General features: G+C 45.4%; 3 protein-coding genes across 3 annotated transcripts; all 3 read right to left on the bottom strand.

The window, feature by feature from the left end:
• Positions 1-16,186: 16,186 nt before the first annotated feature.
• On the bottom strand, positions 16,187-17,221 carry SODALDRAFT_333650 (hypothetical protein). Its single transcript, XM_028612036.1, has 2 exons — positions 16,938-17,221; positions 16,187-16,878 (listed from the first exon to the last, which is right to left on the bottom strand). Exon 2 carries the CDS (start codon positions 16,874-16,876, stop codon positions 16,496-16,498), a length of 381 nt encoding a protein of 126 aa, XP_028465691.1. The 5' UTR covers positions 16,877-16,878; positions 16,938-17,221; the 3' UTR covers positions 16,187-16,495.
• Positions 17,222-17,596: 375 nt separating this feature from the next.
• SODALDRAFT_333648 (phosphotransferase enzyme family protein) lies at positions 17,597-18,996 on the bottom strand. The gene has a single exon (XM_028612035.1). It carries the CDS (start codon positions 18,750-18,752, stop codon positions 17,871-17,873), a length of 882 nt encoding a protein of 293 aa, XP_028465690.1. The 5' UTR covers positions 18,753-18,996; the 3' UTR covers positions 17,597-17,870.
• On the bottom strand, positions 18,828-19,856 carry SODALDRAFT_360176 (hypothetical protein; the record flags this gene model as incomplete). The annotated part of the gene is made up of 7 exons (XM_028614238.1): positions 18,828-18,904; positions 18,949-18,995; positions 19,075-19,129; positions 19,257-19,380; positions 19,477-19,551; positions 19,608-19,741; positions 19,850-19,856. 7 exons carry the CDS (start codon positions 19,854-19,856, stop codon positions 18,828-18,830), a joined length of 519 nt encoding a protein of 172 aa, XP_028465689.1.
• Positions 19,857-20,321: the final 465 nt, after the last annotated feature.

Genomic DNA, 20,321 nt, shown 5'->3' with positions numbered 1-20,321 from the left:
CTAACTCTATCGCGATCTAATCGGTTTCTTCTATTTCTGTAATTACCACCTCCGTAGCGGCGGGTCTTATAATTAAAAGTGTTAATAGTTCTTTAACTCTTACCTAAGCAGTTATTTCTTTTCCTAATCTTATTAGGGCAAATCTCCCTTCGGTCTTAAAGCGTTAAATCCTTCCTTAGTCGTTATCTTCATATTCTTTTTAGGGTTATTAACTAATAGTCCGTTTAGGAGGGCCGGAACCTCACTCGAGCGCCTCTATTACTCTAATCAGGGTCAGAACACTTTAGGAACGCCGAATAAATCCGCCTCCGAGCACTATATTATAACTGGATAAAGACGTAATAGCACTAAATCGTTAAGATAAAGATCAGATAAAGAGGTTAGTCCAGTAAAACCACGATACATAACTAAAATATAACTAATACCGCTATAACCTTTAGCGAAGAAGTAGATCGGTAGTTACTATTCTGATTAGGGCAACGTAAGTTAAACTAGAAAGATACCTTAAACGTAGAACAAGCAATTATAAAAGACGATAATAATTATATCCTGATCCCTCGATAGGGACGTCCCGAGCCTGTCCTTAATATATATATGGGCAGCGGATCCAGCGGCCTTAAAAGGGGGGTTATATAACCGTCTGCCGAACCACTCTAACGCCGTATCTGCGCGGTTACGGTATAACCCTAACCTGCCCCCGTATACGAATATTAACCTAGCCACGCTAACAGAGGAATAACTAGATGAACGTGTTAAATAGATAGAGGTATAGAACCACCGTAAGCGTAAGCTCGCATACTTTACTAAGCTTAAGGCGGATACTACTACTATCGCTACCGCCGTTATTAATCCTACTATTAATCCTAACCCGGCCGATATTACCCACCGTCGTATAGCTAAACCTTAACGTCGTATTATCGTAACCCTAATAGAATCCTAGTATACCCACGATATATCCACGACCACGTCTATATATAGATCCGCTATATAACCTAAGTTTAATTTCCTCTTACCTAAATAGGATAGCGTATCCTAGGCTAAGTATCGCACGTTTATCTAGGAAACGAATTAACGGTTTAACCTAGACTCTTAGTCCTTCCCTATAGACACTACGAAGAACTACTTTATTATATCGTGCCTCCCTTACCACCTTAAAGAACGCTAGCAGGCTAAACTACGATATAAGTACGATAACGACTCTAATAGGGTTAGCTAGGCTACGCTATAGGCGTGGCTATTCTATTAGGTTAACGATAACGATACCCGACTACGTAAGGTAGCGGTATAGATCTGGAGCGAGTCTATCTTATCCTAGAGAAAGGGGGAGTCTTACGCTAAATTTATATAACGGTAGGAAGCCCTAGAATCGGAACTACCGGGCGAGCTCCCTAACTAGTGGAGGATTTAGATAGTACTAATAAGAGTCCTCCTACCTATCCGGGACTATATAGTATCTATAGGGATTCCTAAGGACTACTAGGACCTGGCCCCGGCCTGCCGTAGGGCCGAGGCCTTAACTGTCGCCGACGGCCTGGCCGTTACTCGGATAGACTTCTAGTCTACTATCTAATAACGTCGTCTCTGCTCGCGTGCCTACAGTTATAGTCCCCACGCTCTAGCTACCTACGGTTCTACTAATAGCCCTCCTTATACCCCTGCTTCTACCCCTACTTCTATTCCCGCTCCTACGCCCGCTCCCGCTCCTAGTTACCCTATACGCCCTAGGCTATTATCGTACCTTGATTCTATTACTTACTATAACTATAACTAAAAGGGGCATTACGCCACTATATACCCTAGCCCCTATACTAAGCGACGCTCGAGTAATAGTAACCCGAATACCTAACCGAATACCTAACCGGTATCTATATCTTATCCCACGGTCAGCCGCGTCACGGGCGAGGTGCCCTAGGAATAATACCCGCCTCGAGTAACCCCCTTTACCACCACTATACCGGTAAAGGCATATATATCCCTTCGCCGAGGTAGGGAATAGGTATAAACGGCGGCTCTCCTTAATGGAGGCGCCGATATTAACATTTTGGATCGGTCCCTCCTAGGGCCTAGTTAGGTCCCCGAGGGGTCCTTAGTCCCGGTATCCTGGATTACGGAAGGATAGACGAAGATAACTTACGGGTCCACCTATAGGATTATCGTCGCTACCGACTATTAGGGTCGAAAGAGGGTATAACACGCCGAGTTCCACGTTATAAACCTTACGGGCGCGAAGATTATTTTAGGGAGGCCGTGGCTTATAGCAGTTAACCCTAATATTAATTAGCAGTGTAGTATATAAACCTACCCCTTAACCTACGTAGAGCTAGGTATAGTTATATCACCGAGAGAGCTATATAGGGCAGTTAGATAAGCTAAGTCTATCCTTACTCTAACCTATATAGGTTTTACGGGGGTCCTATATATCGGCTATATCGGCCTTAACGGCTTAGAAAACCCTTTAGTGGGATATAGAGATAAATTCTCGGAGGTAGATATAACTGTAGACGTAGACCCCGTTACCCCTACGCTACTAGAATAGTATTAAGATTTCGCTAACGTTTTTAACGTCGAAGACGCCGGGAGGCTGCCGATATATTAGTAGTAGAATTACGCTATTAAGATCGAGGAAGGAAAGAAGCCGCTATAGGGTCCTATCTATCCCCTCGCCGTATAAGAATTAAAGGTGCTGCGTTAGTATTTATAGGATACCGTTACGAAGGGATGGATTAGACCGTCCACTAGCCCGTCTAGCGCCCCTATTCTATTTATACCTAAGAAGAGTGGTAAGCTACGCCTTTATATTAACTATAAAGGGTTAAATAAGGTAACCGTTAAGGACTATACTCCCCTGCCCCTAATCCACGAAATCCTAGATCGGTTATCGTTAGCGTAATACTATACTAAGCTAGACCTTAAAGATACGTACTATCGTTTACGGATTCGGGAGGGCGATAAGTGGAAGACGGCGTTCCGGACGAAATACGGCTACTACGAGTATCTTGTGATACTGTTTAGTCTTATAAACGCCCCCGCGAGCTTCTAACGCTATATTAACTAAGCGTTATCCGGCCTTATCGATACTATCTATATAGTATACCTCGATAATATTCTTATCTATAGTAAGGACTTAGTTACCCATTATAGCTATATCCGCGAGGTCCTTACTAGGCTTAGGCAGTAGTCCTTATATACTAACCCCGATAAGTACGAGTTTAAGACTAGAGATATAGAATTCCTCGGTTTTATCTATAGTCTAGATAGGGTACGTATAAACCTATCCCGCGTTAAGGCTATCCGCGACTAGGAGCTTCCTAATAGTGTTAAGAAGATATAGGTCTTCCTAGGCTTTACGGATTTTTATAGGCGTTTTATTAAGAACTACTCTAAGACGGCCGCCCCCCTTATAGACTATCTTAAAGAGGGCTATACAGGGGGCCTTACTAGGGGGTACGCCGGGGTCCTTATACTTTCCCCGTAGGTCTAGACCGTGTTTAAGGAGATAAAACTGCTATTCCAGAAAGCGCCCGTTTTACGGTATTTTAACCCTACTCTGCCGATACGTATTAAGCTAGATACTTCTGCTTTTACCCTTAGCGCTATTATTAGCTAACTCGAGGATAGCTTATAGCGCCCTATAACGTTTATATCCCGTAAGCTACGCGGGGCTAAGCTTAATTATAGTATACCCGATTCTAAGCTTATAGCTATTATCGAGTCTTTTCGCATGTGGCGGCACTATATCGCCTATAGTTAGAGCCCTATAGTGGTACTAATACACTATTTAAACCACCGGTATCTATTAGATAAGCCGAAGCTTAAGGGATAGCACGTATAGTGGCTTAAGGAGCTCGCCCTGTTTAATTTTAAAATTCGGCACCGCCTAAGGACGTTAAGCCCTGCGGATAGGTTATTAAGGAAGCCCTAACACGCGCCCTATAAGCGCGCCCTGGTTACTAATCGAGCTAAGGCGGCAGAATCCTTTTCGAAGCGTTTTATAGTAGGGTATATCGGGAACTAGCAGGGTTCCCGTAGTGCCCCCGAGTTAGTATTTCCCGCCCCTCCCACTATAGTGGTTAAGACGTAAGCGGATAATCTTTCTTTTATTCCCGCCCCTCCCACTTTAGTAGTTAAGACGTAAGCGGATAACCTTTCTTCCTCTATAGAGTCTATTTCAAAGCATTTTGCCTTAGGCCTATATAGGACCTAGTATAGTACCCGCGCTATTCCCGCTCCTCCTACCTTACCGGAAAAGATAGTTAAGACGTAAGCGGATAACTTTATCTCGGAGCCTTTTTCGAGGTGTTTTATATTAGGCCTTATCGGGAACTAGTAGGGTTCCCGCACCGCCCCAGATTATATTCCCGCTCTTAATTCCCCTACCTTATTAGAAGAGGTGGTAGAGGCGTAAGCGGATAACCCTTTTTACACTAAATAGCGCGAGGCCCACGGTAACGATACTATATACGGATATTAGTCTTAGAGTAGTAGTATCCTTCGTTTTAAGAATCGCGTTTTTATACTAGACTACTCTAGCCTCCGTTAGAAAGTCCTTTAGTATTTTTATAATAGACCTAGCGTGGGATACTATAGGGTTATAAGGACTATTAAGAGGATTTCGGACTTCTACTTCTAGGATTATTTACCAAGGGATATCCGGTAGTTTATGCCTACCTACGCTATCTATTCACGCACTAAGCCGCGGCACTATAAGCACTATAAGCTATATAGCGAACTAGCGAGTCTTCTAATACCTTAGCGCCCCTTTATAAAGATATCTATTAACTTTATTACGGGGCTGCCGCCGGTTCGTGGCGCGGCTATAGATAGGAAAAGGGATACTATCCTTATAGTGGTATATCGTTTAACGAAGTACTCTATCTATATCCTTATAAGTAGTGGTCTAATAGCCGAGGGACTTACTAAGTCCCTATAGTATCACGTTTTTCGTACTTTTAGCCTGCCTAATAGTATCATATTAGACCGAGGCTTATTATTTATAAGTCGTTTTTAGGTAACCTTATATCGGTGCCTTAGCACTATATAACGCTTATCTATAGCGTAGCACCCGTAAACTAACGGATAGACGGAGCGGCAGAACCAGAACCTTAAGCACTATCTTCGCGTCTTCTACTCGTAGGAATAGGATAACTAGGTTAACCGACTACTATTAGCGGAATTCACCTATAATAGAGCGTAGTATTCGGCGATACGTTATACCCTATCCGATACGTTAATAGGTTATAACCCCTAAGGCCCTAACGAAGTATAGCTCCTAAGAGCAGGCGAGATTCATACCGCCGGGGCCGAGCGCTATACGGAGCACCTTATAGCCTAGCGCCGGTCTATCTCGGACCTTATTAGGAGGGCGTAGGCCTCCTACGAACAGTATTATAATAACGGACGTGCCTAGCGTTGTTTTAAGGTCGACGAGTATATCCTGCTATCCACGAAGAATATCCAGCAGAAAAGACCGTCGAAAAAGCTTAGCGATAAGTTTATCGGCCCCTATACGGTGACTAAGATCGTCGGCACGTATAGCCTGGCTTACTAGCTAGCACTGCTAAAAGGCATAAGGATCCATAAAGTGATCCCGGTTTCCCTGCTAGAACCTTAGAGGCCCCGCGATACATTATAACCGGAACCACTACCTATAGTCGACGTCGAACTGGATTCGGATAAGTATAAGGTCGAAGCTATCCTAGACTATCGATATCAGGGTACACAGCGCTAGTACCTAATTAAATAGGCCGGCTATAACGATAAAGAAAATACCTAGGAGCCGAAGCGGAATATCCCCGACGAACTTATCGACGCCTACTTTAAGGCGAGACTATTAGGGAACTAAACGAGTGTATACCCTATCCCTATAGAAGACCTTATAGACACGATATAAGGACGTTTATCTATCCTTTCCCCCTTCTTACGGATAACGAGACTTACTAGGGACTAAATAGGTTTATATACTATCCACGTATCGGCTATATTAACCTAGAAAAACCCTTTAATAGGTTATAGAGATAAATTCTTAGGCAGGGACCTACCCTTAATCTAGATAGGCACTATATAGGTATTATCGCCTCGGTTACTGTATTCTTCCTTTTAAGGGCTTTAGTCTCGATCTTTATTTCTCTTCTTAAACGCGACGCCCCCGACCCCGTTCTAATTCTTCTAGCATAATAGCTTATCGCCTTAAGCTCTACTTTTCCCCTAATTAACCGTTATAATAGGACACGATTATATTATAGTGAAGTATAGTTAGGACTATTAGGGTTACGATAGGAATATCCTAGAGCTAGTTAAAAAAACAAGGAAAAACCTAACCCGAAGGCTAGTAAAAAACCTAAAAAAGAATAACCGTTTTCTCTATATATACTATCCTAATTACGCCCCTAAAAGAGCGTCCTTAAACCCCACTAACTTATTATCTAAAGGGGTAGGCTCCCGCCTAGCCACCTCGCCGTTGTTATCCTCTATATATACCTGGCTCTACCCCGCGGTAGTAGCCGTTACCCCCTCTTACCGACCACCCGCGGATAGCATCGAAGGCCGAAGAGACAAAGACGTCTTCGCCTTCTACTACTTCTTCTTCTTCTTCCCTAATAAAGGAGTTAAGGGCGTTAAAGCCTTTTTCCCCTTCTTCACTAATAAGGTCGGCACTATATCGTTATTATCGGGCACTTCGTAAGGGTCCGGCAGGCCCTATAGACCTTACGGTATCGTGCCCTCCGATAGCGAGCCTTAAGGTTACGTAGTGCTACCACTATCGCTAAATATATCGTCATCTATAAAGATAACCCCCGCGGGGGCTAAGGCAGACCCTAAGGGTATAGGCAGGTCTTCCTAGGCCTAAGCCTAGGCTAGGTTAAGAGCGGCTATCTACTTAAAAGTAGTAGCCGTCCGTTCCTAGGCCGTGAGGTCGCGCTCGTGTAACGCGAGGCGTTATTATTCAATATTAAGGCGTTTCTGCTCGACGGCTAAACGCTACTACTATAGCCCGACGAATTACTTAAGGATCGACTTTATACTATTAAGCCTCTTATAGATATCTTCCGCCGTTTTTCAGCGGGCGTCGGTAACTTCCTTAGCTTAACACCGGGTAGCTATAGCTTCCTCGGTAAATAACCGGTTAACCTCTAGCGTCGCTTAACCTAAAGCCTCTCTAAGGATAACGTAGTATCGAACTACTATAGCCTAGTACTATAAAGGATTAGTAAGGGTACTATATAGAGTTAATAAGGCGATATAGTAATACTTACACGACGACTCTTATTTAATCCACCCTTCTTAATAGCGATAACTAAAACCTTCTATAGCTACTCGGCAGCGTTCTTACCGGCGATAAGGAGCTATTATATATATTAAAAAATAGGACTACGGAGTAGTCTATAAAGGGAGAGACTATAGCTATAAGGATAATAGAGAGATATAAAGGGGAATAAAGGCGTATCGGGACGACAACGAAGATATATAACTTACTACGCGGCACTTAAGGCTATTATACTTAGAGTAATAGTGGCACTTATTCGTCCGCCGACTATTATCGGTATAGCGGTATATCACGGCCTCGATAGTATACGTTTTTTCCTTAAAGTTAATCGCTACTAACTTACCCGTATAACGTATATAGGGGGCCCTTAAATCCCCGCCTATACCGATATCTATTACCTTTTAGCGTGGAGTAACCGACGGCGTAGTAGTCGACGACGATATAACCGTAGTAAGAGTAGGAGACTCTAGCGTAGCTAGCTACGGGGCAGACTACTTAACGGATTATAAGGTCGACGCCGTAACCACGATCTTAATCCTTTTAGAGGACCGCGTTATACTCGCGGGAGTAGCGGCGCGTTTATTATTATTATCTTCCTAGGAAGGTATAGTGACTGCACTAAACGTGTGGTTAGCCAGTATTATGGACTAAAGACACGAGGAAGCACTTATAAGATAATAATAGATAAATTAATTAAGACTATAAGATTATTAGTACGCGATATCTTAGATTAGGCAGACTTACTAGACGTAGTATAATCGGAAAATTAAGTATAGAAGAGGGAGAAGAAGAATAGGAAGAGGGAATAACGGCAGAATTACGAAATACCCCCCCCTAGTAGTAGTTATATAGCACCTATTTTTAGTATAAAGAAGGAAGCTATGAACTCGCGGAAGGAGTAATATCGGGCCCTACGTAACACTACGCGAGGGAGTCTTTATAGATAGATAAAAAGGATAAACCGGAAGGATAAAGGGGTAAATCCGAAGGCCCGGGAAAGAACCACCCTAGAACCTATGAGAAGCCCGGCGTGGGATATTAGCTTTAGGGGTTTAGTTAATAGGATAAAGGGAGGGGGTACGTACCCGGGTTAGAGCCACGGTCGAAGAGGCTCCGTGTAAGAGCCCGTCGGGGACCTATTAGGGTCCCGCCGGGGGGGCTTTAGTTCGGGGCATTAGCGGATTTAGGGATAGGCTCGGAGGTTAGGTTCTAGAGGAGCTAAGAGGCCGGCATGGATCGGGCGCTCCTAAGGATAGAAGTATCCGGGGGAGGTCGCTATATCAGGTACCTGTAGTAGTGGTTATAAAAGGTCCCTAGTATAAACCCACAGGGGTCTAGGTATGCCTAGTCCGAGACCCCTTACGGTATAAATAAAGTACGTTATCACACAGTAAACAGAATAGTCCCTTAAAGTAAATAAGGCAGCCCTCGAGGAAGCAAATAAGTAGCCCTTAAGGAGTAGAGCGTAGTCTTAAGGAGCGAGGGAGCCTCCCCCTTTTAAAGGGGAGGCCAGCGATTAATCTAACTCTTTAGCTACCCCTACACTTTCCTATCGTGATCCTATCGTGAGTATACCTGGTTCCTTACTTAACCCTACCATTTCACTCTTTACGACTACCCATTTAATATATAGTCTCTTTACGTCTATAAAGCTATACCCCTACGCTACTCTACTAAGCCTTAAGAGGGCGTAGGTTTAGGTAGTTAGTCGCTCTTTACCTTTTTAGTATATTATTAGAAGTCGAGTTTCCTATTAAGCTAAACGCCTAAAAGCCTTATTATCTCCGTTACCGGTATCGAAGTAGTATTAAGGGGGAGCGGGGTAAAGGAGGGTTAGCGTGACTTTATAAAGGGGATATAGATATACTTAGCTAATTTAAATTATAGTCTACTCGTTATCTTCTAGTCTAGGTAAATTCGCTATATAGCGGTAAGGCGGTACCGTGTCTATACCTTTATCCTACTAAAGGCGATAATATTCGTGTTATCTATAAAACCTGCTAGTATTATTTTAAGGACCCTTTCTAGCTTTTTATAAAGGGTAGAGATATAAAGGATAAAAAGGATAAAGGAGATCGGGGAGCCTTATAGTACCCCTCCGCGGAGGTATTATAGGGGGGCCGTTTCGTTCTTAAGTAATAGCTAAGCTATACGGTCTTAGAGAAAGCTACGGGTTAGGATAATAAGCTATAAGGGGAAGCCTTTTCTTTTAAGTACCTTAAGGAGGCGAGAGTAGGGGATAGTATTAAAGACGCCTTGAATATCTAGTTAAAGTATTAAAGCGGTGCCGTTATAGGCCTAGCTCGCCCTTATAGCCGTTATAACTCTTTATAATACTATCTTTATACTTTGCCCGGTCCGGTTACCTATTTATCCCTCCGGGAGGAGCTAATACTCCTCCGCTATAATAGCGATATAATCGGCTAGTATCCCTTTAAGGACCTTACCTATTATACTAAGGAGTAATATCAGTTATTAGCCCTTTACTATCTTATAGTTAGCCGGCGGCTAACCTTTCTTTTTAAGGACTACTATAATAGCGTAACAGCACCTTTTCGGGTAATAGCCTACTTCGAGGTATACTATAAAGATAGTACTTAGTCTTTAGTATGAAGAGGGTCTATATACTTTTAGAAGCCCTACTAGGAGCCAATTAGGCCTTAGTACCGCCTAGGGTTTAGTCCTTTTAAGGCGCCTCTATATATCCACTACGGTAATATCGTGGCGGATATTCTATTTAGGGGGAAATTCCGCGCCTAGGGGTCTAAGGGCGGTAAAGAGGGGGGGTAGGAAGAACTTCCGGTTAAGGACTTCGGCCTTTTCTACTTGTATAGTGGCTAGGTTATTATTATCGTCTTAGTATAGTAGCGGTACCGATAAGGGGTTTAACGGTGCTTCCCTTCTTATTCGTGCTTATTTTTGTAATCGCTAGAGGAAATTATCGTTTTCCCTAGTTATATAGAGTAGGTATCGCTAGTATAGCCGTTTCGCTACTGCTATAGCCTTATCGTGGCGCCTCTCGGCTTCCTAGAACTCGTCCTATCAGTTCTAGGACTTCTTAGATATATATCTACGGTAAAGGCGCCTCGCTTCGTAAGTAAGAGCGGTTAGCTCTATATCCTACTAAGGGGTAGGTAGGAGTCTAGGGATGCCTTTATAGCGGCGTTATATAGTCTTATCGACTAGGATTATAAGGTCTCCGATTAGGTTATCTAGTACTAAGTTAATATCTCCTAGTATTATAAGAGGGCCGGTCTACTATGGTTATATAGCGGCGAGCTAGAGGATTTATAAGGGGTTAAAGTCCTTCTAGACCTAATAGACATATAGCTTCGTCTAACATGTAGGGGGACCTACGTTATACGTGCAAACGCCCTAAACCACTCGAAACCTATATCAATCGATAGCTTCTTTCAAGCTCTATATGCGTATCTATAGCCCTGTATTGCGTAGACGCTAATTTAGGCGTGTTTTAAGTGCGAAAATGCCTGGAAATAGCCTTACGGCTCCCCCGTATGCGGGGGACAAGTCTAACGTGGCCCGTGCGCCCACGCTAACAAAGCAGCAGGCTCAGCCGCGCAGAGCCGTACCCCCGACCTCCACCCAACCACAACGCCATAAACAACAACCCACTAGCTATAACGCTAGCTATAATAACGCCCCTAACGCTCCAATTAGCCCTAACACCCCTAACGCCCCCAACGCCCCTAACGCCCCTAAGGCCCCTATAACTATAAAGGGCCTAGGGGAGGTGGATATAGGTAATACCTCTAATATAGAGGATTTAACCCTCGCTACGCCTCTGAATTCGAAAAGGCACCTTAGCCCCTCTACGCCTACCCCTAGACGCTTCGTTAGGACCTGAATCGAATCCCCCTCGGACTCGGAAGCCGAAGGCGCTTTCGAAACGCCCTCTAGGGCCCCCCCTGCTTCTAGGGGCCCCCCTGCTAAGAAACCGAGCCGTTTAGGCTCTAAATAGGCTAAAAGGGCGCCTGGAATAGCTAGAGCCACTAGAGAAACCTCGGCTAAGCCCCAGAAGTCGACTAGTTCGGGTAATAAGGCATAGGCTAAGGAACTACTCTAACAGGCTCTTCAGCTACTTCAACAGGCCTATACCCTCGACCCCGCCCCCTAGATCAAGGCCCTATCTGTAGGGCTTAAATCTACTATCGACGGAGTACCAGAACGCTCCTAGCCCCCCACCCTTAAATAGAAGCTCGACGAACTAGCCTAGGCAGTTTGCAGGCTTACAGAACTACCTAAACCCCTTTATAGCGAGGCTATAAAGGAAAACAAAGGCCCTACCCAGGCCCCTATTTCAGGGGCTTCAGCAACTCCAGCAGCTCCAGCTCTAGCACTATTAGCCCCCCTCCCCCTAGCACCCCTCCTAGTAGACCCTAAAAAGGTCTCTAAGGTTATTCTACAGCCTACGGCAGGGGCAGCGATTCCTAGGGAAAACTTCGACTCCCACGCGCTTCGGAACAAGATAAACAAGGCCCTAAAATTCCCTGCAGTTACGGCTATTAGCCGGTCGACTCATATGAATCTTATTTTAACCCCGGGGCCGAAATATAGCGTTTAATAGCCCTAGACTTGTAGAATCAGTAGTTTAAAGAGCTAAACCTCCCTCTCCAGCCCTCCTAGCCTATAGGCGACTGGTTTAAGCTTATTATTAAATAGGTGCCTTTTAGAGCCTTTAGGGCTAGGGCTAGCGGTACCCCTTTACCCGACCCTTCCGAGCCGCCGTAAAAGGCCCTAAACCGAAGCCTATAACAGGGCCTAGGTCTACAGGACCTAGCTACCGAAATCGGCACCTTCAATCCTATTAGGGTAGTAGGGAAGCCTCGGTAGCTAGGGGCTCTAGACGCGTTTTACGGTATAGTGGTTATTTCTATGCCCTCCACTAAAGAACAGAAATACTGCCTGACATAGGGGCTCTATATAGCTGGCCAGCGGCTAAAGGTCTATAAATATAGGCCTATAACCCCTAGAACCCAATGCTCTAACTACTAGAAATTCGGGTATACCCGGGGGACCTATAAAGGCCTAGTTACCTACCCTATCTATGCCGTTAAAGGCTATAGGGAGGAATACCACTACTATAACGAGTATAAAGAATACGGAGACTACGAGCATAAGACCTATAAGTGCTATAACTACGAGGGAGATTACCCCCCCTTTAGCAGGGACTACAAGGTCTTCTAAGCTATAAAACCCTAAATTCCATAAATAAAGGGCCTTTTAGTTCGAAAGATATCCGGTTTATTTAATATAACGTCGATAAATAGACCCCGGCGTAAAAGGCTATCCTAGAATAGGTTTTAGAGGCTTCGGCTAATATAGTCCTTATTCAAGAACTATTAGCCGCGCGCCTATTACCCGCACGCCTATCTATCACGAGAACTATTATAGGCCTCTATACGACTAAGATGGTATAGAACGATAATACCCAGAAAGCGTTCTTTAATGCTAGAAGGACTTATAACCCTATACGTATAAGGAAGTAAGCGGTTAATAATAGTAACGTCGGCGCCGGCGCTATAAATCCCTCCCCCTCTAACACCTCCTAGCCGTTATCGCGCCTAACCCGCGAGGATCTCCCGCCTTTACTAAACCACCACCACGATATACGCCTTTACCCGTTATAGGAGCGGTAATTATAGGCTAAGGGGGAATACCTTAAGGGCTACTAATATTATTATTATTTATTACGCTGCTCTCGCTTCGCTAAGCTAGGCTAGCCACCTAGGTAATAGTCCTTCTCTAATTTTCGAGGGGAAACCGTTAATAGATAAAAACCCCTACGCTCTTATTATATAAGCAGGTCTATCGTGCGTGGCCGCTACGGTATCGCTCCGTGGCCCCGTCTTTATCACTATTCGAAAACCGGATCTTACCTCCAGGCTAATAGCTAACGGGGGTCAGCTAGTTAGTTTAGTAGGTGCCGTGTCGGTCGCACGCGCCCTCGGTACGCTATCACCACGGTCTCTCGCCGCCGTCCTTTCCTTTATTCCGGATCCGGCGAGGTTATTCTCCCCTCGCCGCGGCACCCTTTATACCCTCCCTCCCTTCTATAGGGGGGGGGCGCGCCTACCCCCCCCTTACTCCTTCCTTTATTTATTATTTATTCTAAAACCTCCTTTATATACCTACTATTTATAGTAGCCCTTATTTAGTTATATACCTCCTTTATTCGCGCTACGTATACTCTCCGGGGAAGGCGCTATAGTATAGGCCGGGCGTGGCTACTATTCCTAGAAGGCGTGGTAACTCGTAGGGCTAATCTACCGCTCCCTTTTTTTATAACCCTCCCTCTCTTCCTCTCTTTTCCTCCTTTCCTCTTTTCCTCCTTTAAGCTATTATTCTTAAGGTAAGTTTTACGTGGTCGGTGCGATATAGGTACGGCCCTAGAACTCCCGTGCGGGATCCCCGGTATCGTTCGGCTATATAGTGGAGGATCTAACGGGGTCCCGGGTCACGCCGTCCTCGCGCCGTCCTCGCGCCGCCCCCGCTCCGCTCCCATAGCGCCCGCCTCGGTCTAACTTTCCTACCCCTCTAAATACCCAGCAATAAGACCTCCATCACTAAAAGGGGAGCCGGTGCCGGTGCCTATAAGGGTAAAGGGCCGGCTACCCCCTAGCCTTCTACTATAGGTTCCCCGCTCTGTTATCGTTACGCCCGCTCTACGCCCCCGCTTCGTGTTCTAACCCGGTATAATCCGCCGCTACCCCCACCGTCCACTCGTCTCCCTGCACCTTATGCGTCGTATCGCTGGCACGAGATTACCAGGTAAGGGCTACTAATAGATAGGCTACTAGTAGGAGGTAGGCGGTAATTAGGCTAATAAGTAATAAGTCCTCGCCTATAAATAGGTATACACCTATAAATTTAATAAAGAGGGCACTCTCCTTAAGTATAAGGTATGCCTTATAATATATAGGGATTAATAAAAACGGTTAGAAACTAAAAGTAACTACGCCGCTATATTAGCCTCGCGGTCCTTTGATATACTAATAGCGATTACCGCCCGATATAACCTAGAAATAAGGTAGTTTAATGCTATTAACGCGTTCGTTAACGCTAGGCTTAAAGAGGAAGTATTTATAAAGATACCGTAAGGCTATAAAGTGCTAGGTAGGGTACTACTATTACGGAAAGCCCTTTTCGGTTTAAGGGTATCGTTATTACTATAGTAAGAGGAATTTAGCGGCACACTATAGAAGATAGGATTCACGGCTATACCTAATAACCCCTATATTATAATCCGCGATAGTTTAATCCTATTCTTCTATATTTACGATATCGGACTTATCTATTATAGAGATTATAAGACTAACGCCGATAACCTTAAGGCTACTCTTAAATAAAGCTATAGGTTATCGGGAGTCGATAAAATCTATTAGTTCCTAGGAATTAAGGTTTTAAGGGATAAAGCTATATATAGGTTATAGCTATTATAATCCTCCTATATAGAGAAGATCGCGGTTGAAAACTATATAGATATCCTTTACCGAAAACTACTAAAAGTCTTATTATTAACTATAAAGCTGTTAATACCACGCGATAGTATACGCGCGTTAATTCCCGAGGTCCGTTCGTATTAGGGTATATTCCGTTCTATCCTGTATACCGTTATTATTATAAGACCCGATGTCGCGTTCGCCTATTCGAAGCTTTCCTAATACAATATTAACCCCTCCTCTAACTACCTTAAGAGGGCTTAATAATTGCTGCTATTCCTATACTATATAAGACACCACTACCTAGAATTCGGCGGGGATAGGCTCTTCCTAATAGTAAGCGACGCGTCCTTTAGGGATAATCCAGACCGTAAGAGTTTATAAGGATATACGATAAAGCTCTTCGGGGGAACCGTTAACTAGAAGGCAGGTAAGTAACTAACGGTCACGACGTCGTTAATAGAATTAGAACTACTCGCTCGTATAGAGGCAGCTAAAAAGACGTTATTTATTAGCCGGATATTAAGGGATTTAGAGCTTCGGTTAGACTAATAGTAACTATAGCTATACTACGATAATTAGTAGACTATTAACCTTATTAATAAGAAGGCATAACGCCTACGAATAAGGCTACGGTATATCGATATATATAACTAGTAAGCGCGCTAGTTAGTATAATAAGGTCTTTTTAAGGTTATATACGTTAACACGAAAGAGATAATCGCGGACGGTTTAATAAAGGTATTACCGGAAGCAGGGATTAAAAGATTATAATAATAGCTTAATTTAACTAATTATAAGGATTAGATTAAGTGGTCTAAACGATTATATAAAGAGATTAAATATACTAAAGCTATAGCCGCAGCGACTATAAAGGCCCCCGAGGGCGTAGTAAATCTAATGGATATAGATCCGATTAAGTAGATCCGGCTAATTAGGATTAAGGAACTAATTAAGATAGAATTAAATTAAACGGTTAAATAGGACGGATTTAGATCCCTTTTACGAGGGCGTTTTCCCCTAACGGTTAATTTTTCGATAGAAAAGTTAAGAGCGTTTAGTTTAAACCGAAGCCTCTAATTAGTTAGTTAACCTAGGAAGACCCACCTTAACTAAGGGGGTGTATCGTATAGGCTCACAGACTATAACAGGGTCTATAGGGGATCCAGGGGGGATCCACGCTATAACTAAGGGCTTCGGATATCGGAGACCTCGGGTATTAGGATATAATAGGGGCGGATACCGGAAAAGACCGGATAGGATCCAAATAACTTAGTACCTATAACAGAGTCTTCACCACCTAAATTAAGGGTATAAGAGACTCTCCTAGATATAACTTAATATAATACACACACACGAGATTTCTGCTCTACTAAGTTAATTATCTAAGTGCCTTTTAACGTGCGACACTAAGCTCGTCTCTAATATAGCGAGCCGACAACTTTCATCAATACGTTAAAACGGCCCGATCAATAATATCACGATGGATAAGGTAAGTAAGTATCTTGGTTGCCTGCAACTCAAATTCCACGACGACCTAGACAGAGAACGGAAACACGACCTAACGATTGCACTAGTGATCCCTCCCCAGCAGCCTTTGCTTGTTGCCTCCAGCAGGATCCTATCCACCAGGGGCACCAGGATCATTCTCGAAAGAGAAGGGTTGGCTTTGAGGGTGCTCTATACAAAGATGCTCCAAGCCCGCCCACATGTGAAGGAAATTATCTACATTCAGTTCCAGCTTGATAAACTCAGACTGCGAGTTCCGTCATTATGCCACGAGGATACCCTGACTTCTAAGAGCCGAGATCACTTCCCTCGTCCACTCCTGACAGCGCCTGAGAGGCGCACTGGGGTCAAGCTTGCGGGGGCCGTGGAACTGTTTCGCGGGCGGCGCGATGCTTCGGCAAACCGCATCAAAGCGTCCAGCATCCGCAACTTTAATTCGACCAAGGTACGCCCTGGAGGAGAAAGACATGGATTCTTCAGGCCTTTTGGAAAGTGTTTTGCTTTCGTAGCTCATTCCGTTCTGAATGTCTCCAACGACGTGAAAGAGCACTCCGCCACCTTCTTTGACATGCTCGACGAAGATGCCGTGGTGGTTACGGGGTGCTCCCAGGTATTCGACAAGATAGACATCGTAGTACGTCATTGCTATGCCATCAGTCCTCGAGTCCATGTATCCGGTAGGAAGGCGTGCTCTGTCAACTCACTGGTGTCTGGCTGGCTTGGACTTCGAAACGTGCTTCAGTGGTAGTGTTGAAGTGTATGTGTATGTAGCGAGATGCTCGGTAGTGAATGATGCTGTGAGGCCTGATCGAAACTCGATATTCAAGAACGCTCACACCACGAGGATTTTATACTTCAGCAGCTCACTAAACATGCCCATCATCACCAACCTCTCTAGCCATCGTGATAACCCGTGGACCTCCGCTTCGCGCCCACTTGAGGTCTCTATGATAGGCTAACATAGCACGTCGGCCGCGTGCGAGGTCCAAGCTGAGAGTAATTATCACCAACTTATCACCAACGAGGTTTTAGAAACCGGTCCAACTATCCATTTCGTCACTTTCACAGAATACCTGACTAGGCGCCGGCACGATGGCTTCATTCACACAAACATTCATCACCAGCATGCATGAGAAGAGGCTGTGAAAAGTGAGAAGGAGCTGGCGCTTGTCGCTCACGCACTCTGATTCGACGATCCTACGAGGAGCACCAACGGCCTTAAGGGAAAGTACGTTCTGGTAGGGGTCGTTGCCTGTGTGTTGGCAGCAAGGCTGTGGAGCACTTGGCCAGCCGACAACTGAACTATGGCTGTTGGTTCTTTGCGAGCGGATCAACAGGCCCAGGAGCTTGCTGTGACGGGTATGCAGCTGTAATGGGTAGGCAGGCATTCGGCACAGTCACTCACCCTGTCTCCCTAGGGGTTAGGATACACCAAAGTCTCCCTGGGGGGTGGGGTAGACTAGATAGATAGACTAGACAAGATGACGCTGCTAGGGCTACGGAGTAGAGACGGCCTTGGCAGCTCTCGTGTACGGAGTAAGCTCTTCTTTTTTTAGACCCTATTCCTCTGTCACAGGCAATTTCTGCATGCGTCATGCGGTATTGAGGATGAACGGAGTTTACCTCATCTTCATCTATCAGCCGAAAACCTCCCGCCAGATCATGTTCATCCATGGAAATTCGCCCAGACACTCATCAACAACCTTGCCCAGCCATAACTGCCAGTCATCCTTGAAATCGCACGAAAACATTCCCATCGAGTATTCCCAGAAGCTCGGATACCATGCTGCTGCCTCCCAGTCGATAAGCACCACTTTACCGTCGTCCCGCACGACGACGTTCTTCCGCTGGAGGTCTCCATGAGTGAATACCGGTGGGTGGCCGCGAAGAACCAGAGGGAATACCCGCCTGTAGAAAGCCTCTTTCCCATGTTCCGGGAAGTGATGTGAAAACTTGTTGGTTAATGCACCCAGAACCTCATCCTCCGTCGTGAATGGTCCTGCAGGCACTGGATGTCGACCTTCAACGTTCGAACAGAAGATGGAATCATCAAAAGGTCGGCGTCCAATAACACCAAAATAGCCTGGTGATGGTATCTGTCGTAGTTCAGAGAAGATCTCTCGGAGCTGGCCTGTCACGGCCGATTTAGAAGACTCGTCCAGAGACGCCCATTTGTCCCGCAAGCATATCCCCGGGATAAACTCCATGACGATGTAATTGATCGGTATCTGCGTCCCCTGGCGAGAATACATGGCGTACACAGTGGGGAGAGGGATGGTGGTGGATTTCTTCACGAAAAGCATATTCTCGCCTTCAAGGAAGCTCACTGATCCTCCGTACTTGACGACGAAGTGTGTGCCGACACGCACAATGCGGCGACTGGGGTACTCATGTAGAACATGTGGCGAAGCAGCGATCTCCTCGATGCTGGGAAGAGGAGCCGGAAGAAGAGATTCATCTAGATAGAAAGGGAGGGGAACTGATGTCTCTGGCTCCGCAGGTGGCACGGGAATATCCATCGTGCAAACAGACCCACGATTAGTTCGAACCTAACCCAGATCAAATGAATAAATGATTCTCCCACTATCTTTGGGTTACTCGACAGGACGTATGTATCTGTAATGCGTTTTGTTGTCTAGATTGGATTTGATGGTGACAAGAGTGGTGGCCACTGCTTTGGAGTTGAGTGTGAGTGAGTGAGGAAGGGAGGAAGACATAAGGGGAGGACGGTGGTGGAGGGGTCAAGTTGATTTTGAGTGAGCCTGAAAAAAGGCGCGACAATATGAAAAGGGCAGCCAACAGCCAAGGCTTAGGCGCCAGTAGGCTCAGAAAGTGACTAACGTGCAGCTTGCAGTGGGGTCTGGTTGTTCCAAGTCACCAACAGCATGTGGGCTAGCTACATGATGGGGCCTGGCATCATACGGAGTACGGAACACATGCAGGACCGCACCTCCGTTCGTTTTGACAACTAAAACCATTCTCCTATAATATCTCTATCGTTTATTGGCTCTGCTCTACCTTACTCATCTCCGGTCGCGAATTTCTGTTGGCAATCTTCTCGCCCAGCGCCTCGTTCGCGTCGAAATAACCCCCGAGGTCTTCCCGCTCGCGGAGCAACAAGTCCAACATTATGCGGCCGAACACAATCTCCCCCACCGGGTTCAGGTGCGTGCGGTCATCCGACGCTAGGTTGTAGTATTATGCGTCGCTCTGGCCCATGGCGTTTACGTAGTTGGTGCTCACCAGGTTGAGATCGAGGATGTCCACCTCGCTGGATCCCACCGTCGCGATGGTCTCCTCGGCCCATTCCTTGAGGTTCTGGATTACCTCTCCGTTCTCGAATGTGCTAAGGGTTATATTCAACCATGGTCTACGGTCTGTCTGCAGCCCATACAGCGCTCGGTGAACTCGCCGGCGTTCCACCAGCGGCCTAGATCTCCGAGACGATGCCCAGGAGGCTTTCCCTGAACTCTTCCAGTCCCATTAATTTCTGGTTGTTGTGCCCGAACTGGATGGTCACGAGGGGCTCGTAACCCCCCTTGTTGGCGTTGACGTCCCGGATTAAGGCGTGCCACCGGCCGTTAGATTTCCAGGAAACGGTCGTTAAGCCGCTTACCCGCCATTCTCGCAAGCCCTCTTATTACCTAATATTAATAAGCAGCACTTAACTTATTCCAGACCTCATTCTCTCGATAAATAATACGCCCTAGATTCTACCGGGAATACCAGGGCGTACCACGGGGTACCCTAATAGTATTATAGTATAAGCCGCGGCACCCACGGGGTATACTATAGGTACCTTTAGGGTATACTATAGCTCCCCTAGGGTATAATTAGTGAATACCGGGGAATCCCCCGGGTTCCTATACGTAGAAACCGAGGATTTTACGGGGTTTACCCGTGGATACTTAAATCCCGGGGGCGCGCCCCCTTAGCTTAGATAGAGTATCTTTATTATACCTCTTTTACTATAGTAAAGGTTACCCTCTATATCCGAGGTTCCTTAGGTCTAATAGTGCTAGCTAGCTAGAGTCGTGCCCGGATAAGGTATATTAAATCCTAGATCCGTTTAGGTCTTATAGTATTAG

The sequence above is a fragment of the Sodiomyces alkalinus genome, assembly GCF_003711515.1.
Source record: "Sodiomyces alkalinus F11 unplaced genomic scaffold SODALscaffold_6, whole genome shotgun sequence".
In the NCBI taxonomy this organism is placed as follows: Eukaryota; Fungi; Ascomycota; class Sordariomycetes; order Glomerellales; family Plectosphaerellaceae; genus Sodiomyces; species Sodiomyces alkalinus.
Note: the sequence above shows the minus strand (reverse complement) of the source record. Positions and strands in the feature narration are given on the sequence as shown.

Excerpts from the sequence above, each read along its gene's own strand:
- SODALDRAFT_333650 (XM_028612036.1), bottom strand. The coding sequence starts at position 16,876 with ATGACGTACTACGATGTCTATCTTGTCGAATACCTGGGAGCACCCCGT.
- SODALDRAFT_333648 (XM_028612035.1), bottom strand. The coding sequence starts at position 18,752 with ATGGATATTCCCGTGCCACCTGCGGAGCCAGAGACATCAGTTCCCCTC.